Source organism: Danio aesculapii, chromosome 11 (assembly GCF_903798145.1).
Source record: "Danio aesculapii chromosome 11, fDanAes4.1, whole genome shotgun sequence".
NCBI lineage: Eukaryota > Metazoa > Chordata > Actinopteri > Cypriniformes > Danionidae > Danio > Danio aesculapii.
The window spans coordinates 5,657,150-5,676,220 of NC_079445.1; the positions used below are offsets into that span (position 1 = coordinate 5,657,150).

General features: G+C 37.0%; 1 protein-coding gene across 2 annotated transcripts in view; it reads left to right on the forward strand.

The window, feature by feature from the left end:
• Nucleotides 1–19,071, forward strand: part of ptprga (protein tyrosine phosphatase receptor type Ga) — a 592,629-nt gene that overhangs the window by 345,113 nt on the left and 228,445 nt on the right. For both annotated transcript variants that reach the window (XM_056467738.1, XM_056467739.1), the window contains exon 3: nucleotides 17,414–17,596. In XM_056467738.1, the coding sequence (XP_056323713.1) occupies nucleotides 17,414–17,596 (183 nt within the window). The remainder of the gene's footprint in view (nucleotides 1–17,413; nucleotides 17,597–19,071) is intronic.

The window sequence follows — 19,071 nt, forward strand, 5'->3', positions numbered from 1 at the left end:
AAAATTGCATATGAAACTGAAAACTCATAAAATTGTTACATTTACAAGTGAGATCAGATTGGAAAGAGAGTTCTTTTCGAGTTCTTTTCGAGAGATTTTCGATATCATGATATAAATCTACTTGAAATGCTCCAGAAATGTTTTTCTTTCGGAACTAATTGGATTGGATGGGAATTGCTTCATAATCTTCAAGAATTTCCTTAAATCATTGTTTCAATAGGAAACATTTTTAGTATATAGTGTTATATAGTCCATAGTTTGTAGAATTCATTATTAAACAGATCAGCAGTTTCTGAAATACTCAGACCAGCCCATCTGGCACCAACAACCATGCCACGTTCAAAGTAACTTAAGTCACCTTTCTTTCCCATTCTGATGCTCGGTTTGAACTGCAGCAGATCGTCTTGACCATGTTTACATGCCTAAATGCATTGAGTTGCTGCCATGTAATTGGCTGATTAGAAATTAGCGTTGACAAGCAGTTGGACAGGTGTACCTAATAATGTGGCCGGTGAGTGTATATTATAATTCATCTGCATTATGCATTGGAACACCCTTTAAATGTGGTGAAATCAGTGTAACACGCAGCTTTATTAAAAAATGCCGTGGCAGCTTCGACTTTGCATTCCTCGCCTTTTTTTTTCAGCAGAGTCAGCAGTAACCGTCACTCCTTCTCATCGGTTGCATAAGGGGTTGTGGGAATTGTTAGCCAAAAAAAAAAGTCTTCAGAAAATCCAATAATAGCATACCGTATGGGCACCTTCGGCATGCTATTTCCAATGTATTATGATACGAGACATGCTAATTCCGATCTCGCATGTAATTCTGGATGGATAGTGTGCAAATTGGGTCGCAGACATGGCGTCGAATGTAATCGGCGCGCCCCTGTGTACCCAGAATGCAATTGTGATGACATAAAGTTTGTGAGAGGTGTGAAATCTGTCTTTTCATGAGATTGAGGCAGAGCTCAGTGTGGAAATATACGTGAGTCTTTGAGAAGGTGTCTATTTTTCTGTTGTTTGTGTGTGTGCGCGCGTGTCGAGTCTATTGTGGGCCGCCGTGAAATCTTCTCTGACAGCGTGTGGATCTCCAGTCGCTCTTGACAGCTTTTGCTCATGGGCTTCGAGTCCCACTGGGTTTACAGCCACCGTTCGCTTCTTGCCTGGACACATACACACTCGCACACAAACATAAACACACGCCACATCTAATTAACACAGCGCAACACTCCGCCAGACAAGCTACTTTTACCCTGACCACCTCTACTCTTCAAACAGGCTAGCGCTAACACCACGCAGCGGCCGTCAAAACCAAGGTGAACGGCTGGCTGTATTTATGCAGTCAAATTGAGCTCGCTATCTCGCTAGCAGCAGCTCTCATCGCATAAAAGATGCACGAACCAGTCATTCGGAGAGGAATCCGCATAGACGCTTCACTCATTAGCTGTTAGCCTGCTAGCGCGAGTGGCTACAGCAATCTTATCTTCTTTTACTTTTTATTTCGTTGTTGTTTCTCCTCAAGAATTTGCAGTGGGATTCATCTCACATGGATCAAAGGCTTCCAAAGTGTCAGCGCCACTCGGCTGTGTTTACGCCACTTCATTCGTGATTATTTTCCTGGTTTGTTTTCCCAAAAGTGCTTTTATTTGTCAAATTCCTAATGCACGTTATGCTAATAGCAGCCCCTGCGGAGCCGGTGACAGGCGCACGATTCAGCTTCTCAGCGCAGGTCTCTCTCTTTCTCGGCTTTGATCGCTTTGGCACTGACGCCACAGAGCCTATTTGAGTAATTAAGCCCAATCATTGATCTAATTAAAGAAAGTAGGAGTTGTGTCAGAGGAAGCACCTCTTTAATAGGGTCCAGTGCATCATGAAGGACGATAAACAGACTGATGCAAACCATGGGCTTAACTGCATGATCTGTGAAAGTGTTCTAGCGTTACTTGTGTGTACAAATACAGTCAGAATTATTAGCCCTCCTGAATTAATAACCCTATTTTATTTCTATGTAATGAAGGGAAGATTTTATTACATAACATTTTACTATATATTTTTCAAGGTACTAATATTCAGCTTAGGTATTTAGGCAAGTCTTTGTATAATGATGATTGTTCTGTAGACAATCGAAAAAAAAAATGGCTTAAGAGGGCTTATAATAATATTGACCTTAAAAATGTTTAAAAAAAAATTAAAACCTGCCTTTATTCTAGCAGAAACAAAAACAAATAACACTTTCTCCACAACAAAAAATATTATAGGAAATACTGTAAAATATTCCTTGCCCTGTATAGAAATTAATTTGGAAATATTTGAGAAACAGGAGGGCTAATGATTTTGAATATAACTGTATATGTATATGAATGTATATATGTGTATATATATATATATACATATATATATATATATATATATATATATATATATATATATATATATATATATATATATATATATATATATATATATACATATACATATAGGGGAGAAAAACTGATCAAATCATTATTAAACAGGTAAATGATATTCTAAGTCGATCTCTCTCGTTTGTATGTTGTAGTGCTGTATTTATACCATAGTAATTGTAGAGTATTGAGTGTGAGGTGGGACTCACATATCAGGAATGTATGTATTTTGTGTTGGCCACTCTTTGTAGAATCCTGAGTTACTGTTTGCTTGGCCATCTTATTGTTTTAAACGAGTCTCCTGTTTTCATTAATGCAGACTAGCTCAGTAGAAAGAAAGAAAGAAAGAAAGAAAGAAAGAAAGAAAGAAAGAAAGAAAGAAAGAAAGAAAGAAAGAAAGAAAGAAAGAAAGAAAGAAAGAAAGAAAGAAAGAAAGAAAGAAAGAAAGAAAGAAAGAAAGAAAGAAGAAATGCCCGCATGTGTTTAGCATTTTTCCTTATGGCAAACACAACAGTTATCTGCTAGTGTTTGCTTTGCTTTGGCTTTTTCTGGGTTAATTATTGTGATCTCCCGATTACAACAGAGAAATACTGGGAAGTCTCTGTAGACTGATGGCATTTCATGCTGTTCAGCTTTATAATCGTAAAATGTCAGCAAAATCAGCTGTTTTGTCATCACATTAGACATTACGCTAGAGAATCATTCAAATATTAGCTCTAAAGTGGCATTGGTGAAGTAGCAATGGTTTAAGCTGTTCTGACTATCAGCTGCAGATGTGAATGAATGGTGTGGGTTAAGGTTTAAGGGATGGTCAACGGTGTAATTAAAGGTGTAAGTACATATATAATTACAGATGTAATTACATGAAAGTGCTGTATTTAATCAATCATAAGTACAATGTACAAACATGTATTTACACAATAAGTGCATTGTAACAAATTATTAATGTCAGTGTATGTACGTATTAGTTAAGGCCACATATAAAGTGGCACCATTAATTTATTTGAAGTAGATTACAATTTTTACAATGCATCTTTGACAGTATGTGTGTGTGCGCGCATGTGTGTGAGAGCACTGTAATCGAGAGGCAATAAGAAAGCTTTCTTTCCCAGCATTCACAGCCTGCCACACAGTCTGATGGATTCAAGCCTATAAATCCAGCAACACCACAGACACATGTGTCTCTGTGTTCATGACCCATCACTAATGCACCTGCAGCCCAGAGACAGGCTTAGTGTGACATATCATAGACACGCCAGAAACCTTAAGAGAATGCACAGGAGAGTTTTCAAAAATCTTTTTTTTTGCATTGTTTGTCTCTTTCGCTGTCACTTCCCTGCTCATCTAAACTGACACATCTTTTTGAATGGCATGTTTGTTTTTTCAGTCTCTGGGTTTTGGGCAAACCCAGCAATCCAGGCTCACTGGAAATATGTGCCTGTAGTTTTTACTAAAGCTGAAATAGGTGACATTGTGTTGCTTGTTTCAGATGATAAATACACTAGAGGGCGCTGTTTACATTTTTGTGAACTTGAAATTTGTCAATTTCCTTAATCGTTTCCTCGATTCTCAATCTTCGTGTTTTTAGCACCTTTCACACAGTTATATTGGTTAATATAGCAGCAAGCGTGAAAGCATGCGCACCCATAACTGTGGTTAGAGGCAAATGAGTATAGAACAAGATAGTCGCTAGCCTAGTTTTTCGGCTAAAATGGGAAAGCGTCGGTTTAGTTCGCTGTGGCCAAGGAATCCAAATTATGCTTGGGTCAAGTCTGTGCCAGGAAATGACCGCGACGCCTACTGCTGTTGGTGCCGGAAATCTTTTAAGCTTGCGACTATGGGTGTTAAGGCCCTGGACTCCCATATGAGGGGTGCCAAACACACCGCGTGTAATACTGCTCGTCAGCGCCAACCACCTATTGTGCAGTTCTTTGGCTATCAGTAATGAAGAAGTTTCTAAATTAGAAGCATTGCCACCACAGCCAAGGAACATCGTATCTTACACATCGAATGAGAACATTACAGAGGTATTCAAAACCATGTTTCCTGGCTTCGGTTGCAGCTACATTCTCATGTGGAAGCAACAAAACTGCGCATACTACTAAATTCAGATCCGCTCTTTTTAGAACTAAAGAACTGACTGACCAGGTCAATAAGGCCAACGGGTTTGTGGTCATGTTTGACAAGAGTCTCAATAAGATGATGTAAAGTAAGCAGTTGGACCTTCATATTCGCTACTGGGTGGACGACGATTAAATATAACTGATAATTATTTAATTAAAGTAGCCCACTTATACGTAATTATTTTCTAGAGTTCAAAAATTATACAGATTTGACATCTTCCCCTTATTCTTCTGTCGGAATGGGTACGAAGTTGGCATTGAATTTCATTTGAAATGCTATTAAAAAGGTCTTAAAAAGCCTTGAATTTCATTTGAAGGATCCCGGGGGTACCTTGAGCTTCCGAGAATCCAAAATTGCCCACATATTGATAAATAATGTTATGATAGCTGTTTTAACATGAAGTTATGACTGAATTGCCTCTTCTTACAGTTATGAAATAGTCTGATAACAAGCAGGAAATGTTCATGGGCCAATCATATCGCCGGATTGAAATGGTTATAGCGTTCATTTTAGAACCTAGAAACTACAGTTAAACATACTGTATGAAACGTATGGAAATGAAATGGCTGAAATACGCATTTCCAATAGTGTTTTGGCATCCCATAATATCAATGCTCTTCAGGTATTCACACACAAAGACCCTTTTGTTCGCACACTGTTGCACACACCCTTTCTGCATAGGTTAAAAAGGGTTGGAGGTCAGTATATTACACAGCAGCGTGAGAGAATAGTACACTCTCTTGGGGCCCGAATGCAGAATTCGGGTATATTTGCATTGAAGATTCTCTGATAAATCGCATCGCCTCTCTGGGGATTTGGAGACAGTTCACGGTAAAATATTCACAAGAATAGCAACATTAGCGGGGAAGGATTTTTGATTTTCAGTCTCTCCCTTTCACACATTTTGATGAGGGCATGGTTGGACTTGTCAGATTAATTTTTGAGCGGCATGTCTTGTTTCAGAAGAGCTCCGGAAAGGAATAAGAGAGTGAAAGAAAATCACTAGTCTGTATTCTCTCACTCTTTTTGTTTTAGATGGTTTTTATGACATGAGGGACATTGTTTGTCTGAATATATTCATTTATTTAAAAAATACAATAGGATGAAACGCATTAAATATACATTGAAAGCATATAGAATGCATGTAAGATGATGTTTCAAATTCCTTGTGTGAATTTAAATCATCAAAACATGCGTATACTAATATTCTGTTTTCATTCTTTGTGGCTGAATTATTTGTTCAAATTAAACAATTGGTTCTTATCTGTAGTTATTAAAATATAGAAAAGAAGATGTAAGAATAATAAGTGTTATATTTATAATTAACTCTGTGGTGACAAACCTAGAAGTTAGCTAGTTTTAACATAACGGTGCTGGACAACAGGGTTCAGAATTCATCTGCAGTTTATTGAAAGCTGAGTCAGGCAGGCAATGGTCAAACAGGAGCAAACAGAACCATGCAGGTAATCCAAAAGAATAGTCGGGGTCACAGGCAAAGAGATTGGTACAGGTGGCAAACAACATAAAAACAATTAACCAAGGCAAGGGTCAGGAAACACGGCAAGGCAAAACAATGGAACGCTTCATAAAGTTACAGTTGAACAAGACTCAGCAAAGTCTGTGGCTGTTTTTCAATATGCGTTCCTCAGCGGTCTTGCGTCCTCGTGTTCTCGTGTAACGTCATCATCAGCTGCCAAAGTTCAGTTTCAATTCTCAAGACCGCAAGAAAAGAGGACGCGTGAAACTTCCTGGATGTGATCTTGATATCGAGGACGCACCGATGCAGACTTGAGCACTGAACTCATTCTAGAAGTTCCAGAAGTCATTGCGACTGGAGGTGGAAAGCGCAGCATTTTGTTTAGATTTATTATTAAAGTTTAGAGATGTCACTTATTCACCTCAGGAGTTTCCCTAAATGAAATGGTGAAAGTAAACAATACCATGGACATCTTAATAAATGAATAAACACATTAAGGTTGTTTGTTTGCTTGTTCTCTGCGTTCTTGGAATTGAGAAACAGCCTATGTGTGTGTGTGTGTGCTGTTTATATGGTCTAGCTGATTAGTCCTGAACTGCTTCAGCTGTGCGTTTACAATCAAACGGGATCTGGACCAGGTGTGTGTTTGAAGTGCATGACGGCATTTGTAGTTCTTCAGCAATCTACACAGGCTGAATCGCTGGTGACCGTGACAATAGTGTAGTGGTTCTTACAAAGAGTCTTTTGTTTTAAATATCCCTGCTTTTTTATTAATTTAATGACATTTCATTCAGTTTCTTTAGATCATACATTGTAAAAAAAAAGTGAAAACTTTAACAAATTACTTTGACTTGTTACAATTAAATTAATAAAGTTTGACAAACTTAATTCATGACAGTTTTCAGTATTAAATTAAGTTAGTGCTTTAAGGTGTAACAAGTTTTAGCAATTTTATTATGGAAAGTACAAGTATTGTTTACTATTAATAGCGAACAATACTTGTACTTGCCACAAACCATGTAAGATTCTATTCTGTCAGCCCAATGGCAGAATCTGATGAATGGAAGAAGGTTAAATGCGTGTAACCCTTTTTAGCGCTTCTGAAAAGAATGTGGTTATTTATTTGAATTAATTACATTTGTTTTAAACTCCGAGTTCAATTTGACTACAATTTTGGTTATTCCAATTTCACCGTTTATATTTTTAGCTGATCACATTATTAGTTGTGATATAATTTAGATTTTGATATTTTCATGGGTCTGATATTTTTATGTTCATTAGGGACCAAACGCTGCTTGGAGTTCCAAGCCCTAGGATTGCATTTCTTCTCACAGACATTATCTTCACACTCTGTTAGAGTTAGTCAGAGGATGTTAACTATTATGTGGTTAACTGATACCCAATTAGTCCGATTGCCACCTGCTCGCTTGTACTAAAAGAGTAGTTAATTTAGTCATTTCCATACATCTTGCTAATATCAGTGAGTAAATAATTAAAAAATCTTAATGCTGCAGTGCCAAACTGCTCCATATAGTCAAATGTGCCTTAAAAATACATAAATTTATGTCACAAAATAATGGTAGCGCAGACTCTGCATAATATAATGGGTTCAATGAATTCGGGAGACTCCAGAAATAATCAAAAAGGTTAACTTTTATTTTCCAGATAAAAGTGTAGCATTGATTACAGAATCAAACAATAAAAGCCAGTTCAGAAGTAAATGCACAACATCAATTACTCAAAGATAAATCTAAGAGTATAGATGAAAGTCCAAATTATACATAGTGCTGAGCTTGAGAGCTCTTCACTACGGGCCGGTCTGGAAACAGACTTGCGACCCCGAGACATTTCGTCCTTCTCTTTAAATACCCTATGAGAGTAATGAGTGGTTATTTTGTCAAGGTTAACCAGTGATAAATATTTACTCATCTGTTGAGATTTAATCAAAATTTATCAAAGATAGTTAATAAAACTTTGTTACCAGTCACATCTGAGTATTTATCAATACCAGAGGGGAAGGAAAGTCCGGGAAAGAAGACAAGAATGTGTCAAAGCCTATCCTGGGCCTTTTTCTTCAGATTCCAGAGTATTCTTACAAAACATAGAAGGATTATTAATAATAATAATATTATTATTATTATTATTATTATTATTATTATTATTATTATTATTATTATTATTATTATTATTATTATTATATTAACATGGGAAGGAAATTATTTGTACTGGAATAAAAGTATTATTATTATTATTATTATTATTATTACTATTATTATTATTATTATTATTATTATTAAATTAACATGGGAAGGAAATTATTTGTACTGGAAAAAATTTATAAAATATTATAATTATTATTATTATTATTAAAACAAACATTATTATTATTAATATTATTATTATTATTATTATTATTATTATTATTATTAATAATAATAATAATAAAAATATTATTATTATTATTATTAAATTAACATGGGAAGGAAATTATTTGTACTAGAATAAATTAATAAATTATTATTATTATTATTATTATTATTATTATTATTATTAAAACAAAAATTATTATTATTATTATTATTATTATTATTATTATTATTATTATTATAACAAACATTATTATTATTATTATTATTATTATTATTATTATTAACATGGGAAGGAAATTATTTGTACTGGAATAAAAGTATTATTATTATTATTATTATTATTATTATTATTATTATTATTATTAAATTAACATGGGAAGGAAATTATTTGTACTGGAAAAAATTTATAAAATATTATTATTATTATTATTATTATTATTATTATTATTATTATTATTGTTATTATTATTATTATTAAAACAAACATTATTATTATTATTATTATTATTATTATTATTATTACTATTATTATTATTATTATTATTATTATTATTATTATTATAAAATTAACATGGGAAGGAAATTATTTGTACTGGAATAAAAGTATTATTATTATTATTATTATTATTATTATTATTATTATTATTATTATTATTATTATATTAATATGGGAAATAATTTATTTGTACTGTACTGTATGTACTGTTCCATTCTTGTTCTCCTAAATAAATTACTAAAAGTTGTTACACCTAAAAGAACTAACTTGATTTATTACTGAAAACTGTCATAAATTAAGTTTGTCAAGCTTATTTCATTTAATTGTAACAAGTCAAAGTAAGTTGTTTAAGTTTCACATTTTACATTGTATTAAACAAAAACCTGACATTTGCATTACCTAATTCTTGAGTTTTTTGTGTGACAGCTTGATTGTTTTGTGTTCAATCAACTTAATTTTGTTAGAACTAATAAGTTAACTGTTGAACTAACACAAATTGATTGTGTGAAGCCCAGCATTTTTTACCAAATACACTACCTGACAAAAGTCTTGTCACCTGTCTTAGGAGTTTTAAGAGCAACAAATAATAACTTGATTTCTAGTTGATCATTTGGTATCAAAAGTGGCTTATATGAAAGGCAAAGGCCTCTAGATTACACTTATTTTACCAAAATAAAATATGATCATGCCTTGATTTTTAATTATTTAATTACGACAGTAACATCTGACTTTGTTTAGAGAAAAGTCTTGTCACTTAACAGATATAATGTACAGTATAGAATATAAAGTCATGCTGCAGTGGAAAAAGAATGAATATTGTGTCCAGGACTGCACCCATACATCTCTTCAGTGACTCAAATCACTTATTAATAAAGTCATCTGGAATGGCAAAGGAAGCGTTCTTGCAGGACTCCCAGAGTTCATTAAGATTCTTTGGATTCATCTTCAATCCCTCCTTCATCTTACCCCAGACATGCTCAATAATGTTCATGTCTGGTGATTGGGCTGGCCAATCCTGGAGCACTTTGACCTTCTGTGCTTTCAGGAACTTTGATGTGGAGGCTGAAGTATGAGAAGGAGCGCTATCCTGCTGAAGAATTTGCCCTCACCTGTGGTTTGTAATGTAATGGGCCGCACAAATGTTTTGATACCTCAGGCTGCGGGTTTCAGTAGGTTTTCTGAAGTATTTCTGCCACTTTTCCAAATGATCAACTAGAAGTCAAGTTATTTGTTGCTTTTACAACTGGAATCAATGACAAAACTTTTGTAAAGTAGTGTACACTTAGAAAATGAGTTAGCTGCTTGTTCAAACTGCTTATTTAAAATAGGTTGAAACAACATAATCCTAGAGGTTTTTGTGTTGGAACTCTGTAGTTCTTACACTGTGTAAGATATTTAGTACAATTTGCATGTTGTTCACATCCGTTTTCACTTAATGGAAAGCAGCTTTATGTATTCAGTGGAATATTTTTTTAGTAAAGAAAGACAACCAAGTTTTGAAGGACAGAAAACTGAGCAAAAAAAAAGTCATTTTTCATTCCAGGTGAGCTATTTCTTTAAAGTTTGAGAGGATCAGTGGTTCGAGTGGTTGTGTGCTCTCATAGCAAAGCTAACGTCTTTTGCCTCAAAGCGTAATCTCATTTTAGGAGCTCCATCAGCTTCTCTCGCTCGCTTTCTCTCTCTCCCTCAACAAAGTAAAAAAAAAGAGAAGGAAACGGTGAACAGAGGCAGTATTGATCGAGCCAAGAGAGGGTCAGAGGTGAATGAAATGTTGATTTGACACCTGGTCTGTGCTCCCTCCCTTTCTGTCTGGAGGGAGGAATGAAGGCTAAATCAAAACAGTGGGAGGCTGAGATCTCTCACAACCATTTAATGTTGGAATAGCTTGAACCTTCCCCTCTGTCCTCACGCAAATAACTTTCTATGTACTGCACCAGCCAGCCGAAGTGTATTTTTACTAGAGGTGAGGAAGGAAGGGAGGGAGAGCTGAATTGTGTGCTGGTTAGGTTGATAGACGTTTGCACAAATGAACAGCAACGTGAGGAAAACAAATAAACCCACGTGAAAAGGTGGACATGGCGTTGCAAAATATGATCCCATTTCACTTAATAGATAGTGTTGTGCTAATGTAATGACAACTCCAGGACTCGAGGGGGCGATAGAGATACTTTCACACATCTGTGCCATTAACACTGGAACAACTACGGCAGTCGTTTTGACCTTTTTAAGTTTTATAAATTGTTACATTTGTTAAAACAAAACATATATAACTGCAGTACCCTGACTTTTACTAAATGCGTGTGCATTTTTTTCTAACGTTTATTTCATTAAAAATACAAAACACAAAACATTATTAAGGTCTTTGTACACTGAAGTCCAAAATTTTCATATGCGTATGTGAAAAACTCGCAACTGGACCATGCTAATAACGGGCAGGACGTCAAATGTATGGAGACACACACACATACAGTTGAAGTCAGAATTATTAGCCCCCCTGTTTTTTTTCCCCCCAATTTCTGTTTAGTGGAGAGAAGATTTTTTTCAACATATAATAGTTTTAATAACTCATTTCTAATTGCTGATTTATTTTATCTTTGCCATGATGACAGTAAATAATATTTGACTAGATCTTTTTCAAGACACTTATACAGCTTAAAGTGATATTTAAAGGCTTAACTAGGTTAACTAGGCAGGTTAGGGTAATTAGGCAAGTTATTGTATAACAATAGTTTGTTCTGTAGACTATCGAAAAAAAATATAGCTTAAAGGGGCTAATAATTTTGACCTTAAAACGGTTCATAAAAAATTCAAAACTGCTTTTATTCTAGCCGAAATAAAACGAATAAGACTTTCTCCAGAAGAAAAAATATTATCAGACATGCTGTGAAAATTTCCTTGCTCTGTTAAACATCATTTGGGAAATATTCAAAAAAGAATAATAAATTCAAAGGGGGGCTAATAAGTCTGACTTCAACTGTACACAAAGCAGCAGCAGGGGAGAGGTGTGCCGGTCACTAAATCCAGCATATAGGGGTTCTCAACTGTCTGCCAAATTTTGTCTTTATTTTATGCACTGAGTTTGTCATTAAGTTATCTGTAGCTCAAGTAACGGCATTCCTGTATTTAGCTTTTCGCTTGTATGGTGGCTCTGAACTGTCAGAAACAGCCTTCAAAGGGTTTTCCCGGATGCAAATTTGAACAAAGTTTGAACACGAGAGTTTTGGAGGCAATGCGTCAATATGATTCACATAACGTGAGGTCGAACTTCTTTTTTAACGTGTGACATTAACGGACGAAAATTTCGAGTTCAGTGTGCAATAACCTTTACATTTTCACAAATAGTAATCATTTATTATTAAAATAGTAAAAGTATTTCTACCTTGAATTGGCATATCATGGTCAATCTGACCGCAAGCATTCCAGAATCATTTGCAACATTCTGCTAGCAAAAACAACTTTCTTAGGGGCAACCCCCCCATCCCCCAGCCTTCTCCCGCCAAAAAAAATCACCAAATTAAAAAAAAAACTTGGGTCGCTAAAGTAAATGTCACCAAGCCCTGTTAACTCTGTTTTACAGTGAATATAGAACAGCTTAAGTTACATTTGTGTCAAGCCACCTAAATTGTTCTGAAATGCAGTTATGCAAGGCAGATACAGCATACATACAGTATATAACATTAAACAACTAAATATCATACCTTCTGTTCTCTAATCTGTAAAGAATGCAGTAAGTTGCGTCTGAACTGCTATCTTAGGCCGCATTTACATTGCACTGTTCAAGTGACTCAATTCCGATTCTTTTCTCCCATGTGGCACAGATCGGATGTGGCCCACGTACGTGTAAGCAGGAACAAATCACATGGATTCTGATTTACTCAAATCAGATTCAGGCCTTGTTCATTTGTGGAAATTTATCCGATATGAATCGGATCTGTGTTCTCGTGTCTGCAGTGTAAGCAGGTAGATCGGATTTTCTCCTGTCAATGCGAGTCGCACGTCATTAAAAACTATAGCGAATGACGTCAATTCTGACACTTTTATTTCAGAACAGACTTCAGCCGAGTCCCTTAAATCTCACACACGAGAACTTAAACAGCTTTTATATTGCCATATAGCACAGGTATTTCAGCATGTTAACGAGAGCGAGAGAGCGCAATGTCCGCCACGTAACCAATATAAACAAATTTAAAACAAGTGCATAGCTACATCACGTGCATACAGGGCTGGCCCAAGCCTTCAGGGGGCCCCAAGCAGGATTTTATTTGGGGCCCCCTTGGTGCAAACAATATGACAAATTGTCGTCAATCCTTTATAATTTGCACACTTTAAATTTAAAACATGCATTATCGGTTTTATTTGCTGTAGCTGTGTTGCTTACATCTGAAAACTGGATGTCTGAAACACACAAATACCTTGGTCCAGCTTGGACAGAAGAATGTGTCCGTACGCCTGAGATTTTCACCATTGCAATAGCTCATCTGTCAGCAGTTTACATGACGCAGGTGTATCTCTGATGAACTGTTATTATGGGAAGCACCACCTTGTGGTGGCTGGGTGTACTGTAGCTAATGCGGCAATCTGCTGCAATCAGTATGAAAGACTAATTTATTCAGATCTTTTGTAAATTTAGATAAATATTGATACTTGGCGCCAGAGATGTGTGATAAGTAACATACATGCATGGTAACATGATAAATGGGCATATATTTTCCACCCCTTATCTATAACCCAACAAACAAACAAAAACGAAAGTCACTCAGTCATTTCGTTCACTCTTGGGGGCCCCCTGGTGGCCACGGGGCCCTAAGCAGCCGCTTAGTTCGCTTATGACTTGGGCCGGCTCTGCGTGCATAAATCACGCCATGGACATTACATTAAGATGCCTACTGGTTTTAAAAAGCCTGTATATCAAAAGAACATGGACAAATGAGAACCTTTCTGTCATAAACTATAGTAAAACAGCTTGTCTAAAGCTGCGAACAGATTACATACAGGAATAGAGAAAAGAGCACTCTTTAATTATCAGCTGTTAGTCAGCGCCCGCTCTTTTTTTTTCCAGCTCATTGCGCCTTTGCCATGTGCTGTGTAAATGCAGACGATCGGATAAGAGTCACTTTGAAAAGATGATGTAAGCTGGTCAGCAATAAAAATCAGATACAGTCACAAAATCGGAATTGACCATCAAGATCTGCAGTGTGAATGCAGCCTTAGACATTTTTAAATCACATCACATGACTCAATGAACTGTATTGCACTTGTGCATTGAGCCTTATTACTGAGTTCTGATTGGTCAATATTCGTAGTTTATAAGTCATAAATGTCCATAAATAGAGAATTGTAATATTTAATTTGCATGCAGAGTTTTACATTACACACACTGTTGTTAATCTAAAGGAGATGGTAAAAGGGATGCTTTTTCCATAAAGGGGATGGCACCCTCATCCCCCCTCAATTTCAGCACTGACTATAACTTACTTCTATTTTAAAAGACCGTGCCCAACACTGGTACTGTATATTTCCATATACCCCAGCCCTAACTTCTGTTAAGTGGCCATAGTTTAATGCATAAACACATGAAAAATAGATGTAACGGAACAAACAAGCCCATAAACCCAGCAAAAGGAATCAAAGAGAAATAGTAGCGATCCTCCTTGTTCCTGCTCGGAGGCAGGGTTATGTACTCAGACCGCTGTTTTTCTCATCTGAGATGCGTATCCCGAGGTGTGGTTGGGATTAAGTTTGCGTGTGCAGTTTTTCTAACCCTGTTAGGGCTGCATTAAGGAGTGAGTAATCTCTTCACACGCAGGTCCTCGCTCTCTTTCATTACCCAGCAGTGCTGCCTGGATCTATAGCACTCTGCCGCTCCATATGAAACCCAGACCTGTCCAATCAATACGCCCCAAGGCTGCAGCCAGGGCAGAGGCTGAGGAGGATGAATCCTAATTTGATGAAATACGCATTTCGGATGGGTCCGGATGCTTGCAGGGCCAGGGTAATTGTCGGCAAATTCATCTTAAAGGCCGGTAGCTGAGGATTGCTTTCAATTAGGGATGGAGCTTCTGTTTAGCGCACCGGCGTTCGCTTCTCAGCAAGTCTGCTTGAGATGAAACACTCACACACACACACACACACACACACACACACACTGTAGCGTCTCATCAGGATGTGGTTATTGCTCTGAAAGGTGCATTTATGATTTGGCAGGCTGTAACTGTGAGCAAAGCCAAAGCAGCGCTTCTAACTGTAGTAGAGGGTTTAATGGACTCTTAAAATATCCTCGTCTTGTTTGCTTGTCTCATTTTGTGTGCTGAAGTAAAATTGCCTCTGCATACTTTTATTTTATTAGGTTTAAGACGACAAGGGTCTGTTCTGTGTGACATTGATCGTTGATTATTACGCACAGTGTTGCTGAAGCTACTTATGTGTTTTAGTATGCTATAATGCTAATTGTTGGGCCAAATAGCTTGTTACTGGAAGAGGTTGTTTTGAAAGAACTGTCATTTACTGAAATAAAACAGTGATTATAATGGTAGCATTGGGCGGCATGGTGGTTCAGTGGTTAGCACTGTCACCTCACAGCAAGAAAGTTGCTAATTCGAGTCCCTGGGTCAGTTGGCGTTTCTGTGTCCAAAGACATGCGCTATAGGTGAATTGAATAAGCTAAATTGGCCGTAGTGTATGTGTGTGATTGCAAGAGTGTATGAGTGTTTTGGCTGAAGAGCATCTGTTGGGTAAAACATATGCTGCATAAGTTGGTGGTTCATTACGCTGTGGTGGCTCCTGATAAATAAAGGGACTAAGCCAAAGGAAAATGAATGAATAAATGAATGAATATAATCCTGCAATGCTCAAACAATAAATCCCAGCAGGCCCATAACATCATAAGACGTTTATAATAGGTTAGAGTTAGGCTGTAACGTCAGGTGACCAAAATTCAATGTCTAGCCAGCCTCTAAGGACGTTATTTTGACGTCCAATAACGATGTCAAATTACGTTGATATTTGGTTGATTTTAGGATGTGTTAGAAAGTTACCAAAATCCAACGTCTGGTAGATATCATAGTGGTAACATCCACACAACGTCAATGTGTAACATGATTAGACGTTGATATTTGGTTGATTTTAGGATGTGTTAGAAAGTGATCAAAATCCAACGTTTGATAGATGTCATAGTGGTAACATTCACACATCGTCAAGCTGTAATATGATTAGAATTTGATATTTGGTTGATTTTAGGAGGTGTTAGAAAGTGACCAAAATCTAACGTCTGATAGATGTCATTGTGGTAACATCCACACATCGTCAAGCTGTAACATGATTAGATGTTGATATTTGGTTGATTTTAGGATGTGTGAGAAAGTGATCAAAATTCAACGTCTGATAGATGTCATAATGGCAACATCCACACAATGTCAACATGTAACATGATTAGACGTTGATATTTGGTTGATTTTAGGATGTGTTAGAAAGTGATCAAAACTCAACGTCTGATAGATGTCATAGTGGCAACATCCACACAATGTCAATGTGTAACATGATTAGATGTTGATATTTGGTTGATTTTAGGATGTGTTAGAAAGTGATCAAAATCCAACGTCTGATAGATGTCATATTGGTAACGTCCACACAACGTCAAGCTGTAACATTATTAGACGTTGATATTTGGTTGATTTTAGGATGTGTTAGAAAGTGACCAAAATCCAACATTTGATAGATCTCATATTGGTAACATCCACACAACGTCAATGTGTAACATGATTAGACGTTGATATTTGGTTGATTTTAGGATGTGTTAGAAAGTGATCAAAATCCAACGTTTGATAGATGTCATATTGGTAACATCCACACAACGTCAAGCTGTAACATTATTAGATGTTGATTTTTGGTTGATTTTAGGTTGGACATTGTTCTAACATCAACCCGATTTTCATTTCCAAACAAAATACAGCATCCCGAGACTTTGGGGTACAGCGTCAATATGACATCATGTTGACGTCCTGTGCCTGCTGGGATTGTTCAGCCCTAGATTGAATGATGAACTGAAACATTTGTGGATAAATGGACCTACTAATAAGACATTGGCTTGTGTCATGCGCATAACAGTATATCAAAGAACTCATTTCATTTGCAAGTGTTCACTAACAAGTCAATGTTTTGGCAAATCTGAGGTGCTGAAGATCAGATAAGGATTTATCTGTGAATATTTTACTTTGACACTGCACATTTCAGAGTCTTGCAGTGTCCCTGATTACCTCTGAAAACTGTTTTCCTCTACTGAATTCTTGTAGAGTCTGCAGAATTGGAAACAAAGTCGTGTCTGCTTTAGTCTGCACAGTTCAAAGGTCTCGGATTAAAGTGTGACTAAACTGTCAATTCTGTCAGATTTTTATACTTTCCATGAAACACACAGACAGACAGATGGTCGTCTCAGGACAGCTCTAGCGTGTTTTGACTGGCATTTATGAAGAATAAAGTGAGTCTGGGAGCGCTTCGGCTTCTGTTTGCACTGTGATGATCCATTGATTTGCTGTCTTTCTCTTCTGCAGGGACATACGGACCAGATACAGGCTGGGCGGCAGCTTTTCCTGAGTGCCAGGAGAGAAACCAATCACCAATCAATATAGCCGACCAAGACACTAAGGTCTCGATGGAGTACCAGGAACTCACGCTGGACGGGTTTGATGCGGAGTCGTCCAACAAAACGTCAATGAAGAATACAGGCAAAACGGGTAAATCTAAAGTGGATAGTTTGCCCAAAATAAACATTGATCCAACTTGCCATCCAACGTGAGGTCACACTGTAATTATTAGGAAATCTCGACTGTTAAATAAAAGGGAATGTGATTTAAAATGGGCCATAAAATGAAACAAAAAGTCCTTTTATGCAGTGGAGGCTCCAGGAATCCTTTTTGTTAGGGTTGCAAATGGGATGCTTAACACTTTAGAAGGAGCGCTAAAATTGATTAAACGTATAGCTTTAATTATCAAGGAACTTTACTGTCATACCATGGCTGCAGCAGGCACAATGATATTACGCAGCGCTTTTACCTATCTGGCAAATATTTTCAGGCACTGCGTAATATTATTGCGCTAGCTGCAGCCATGGTATGCCAGTAAATTCCTTGATTATTATGTCAGAATGAGAGGATAGTTTCTAGCCAAACCAGTCTAGAAAATAGCAACATACACTCACCGGCCACTATTAGTTACACCTTATTAGTACCAGGTTGGACCCCCTTTTGCTTTCAGAACTGCCTTAATCCTTCATGGCATAGATTCAACAAGGTACTGGAAATATTCCTCAGAGATTTTGGTTCATATTGACATGATAGCATCACGCAGTTGCTGCAGATTTGTCGGCTGCACATCCATGATGCGAATCTACCGCTCCACAACATCCCAAAGGTGCTCTATTGGATTGAGTTCTGGTGACTGTGGAGGCCATTTGAGTACAGTGAACTCATTGTCATGTTCAAGAAACCAGTCTGAGATGAATCGCGCTTTATAACATGGCGCGTTATCCTGGTCAGCAACAATACTGAGGTAGGCTGTGGCATTGACACGATGCTCAATTGGTACTAATGAGCCCAAAGTGTGCCAAGAAAATGTCCCCTACACCATTACACCACCACCACCAGCCTGATACATGTCAGGATGGATCCATGCCTTCATGTTGTTGATGCCAAATTATGACTCTACCATCCAAATTTCGCAGCAGAAATCGAGACTCATTAGACCAAACAACATTTTTCTAATCTTCTATTGTCCAATTTTGTTGAGCCTATGCTAATTGTAGCCTCAGTTTCCTGTTCTTAGCTGACAGGAGTGACACCCGGTGTGGTCTTTTGCTGCTGTAGCCCATCCGCCTCAAGGTGGACGTGTTGTGCGTTCAGAGATGCTCTTCTGTATACTTCGGTTGTAACGAGTGGTTATTTGAGTTAATGTTGCCTTTCTATCAGCTCAATCCAGTCTGGCCATTCTCCTCTGACCTCCTTTTTGCACCATTAGAGATGGTTGTGCATGAAAATCTCAGTAGATCAGCAGTTTCTGAAATACTTAAACCAGCTCGTCTGGCACCAACAACCATGCCATGTTCAAAGTCACTTAAATCTCCTTTCTTCCCCATTCTGATGCTCAGTTTGAACTGCAGCAGATTGTCTTGACCATGTCTATATGCCTTAAGGCATTGAGTTGCTGCCATGTG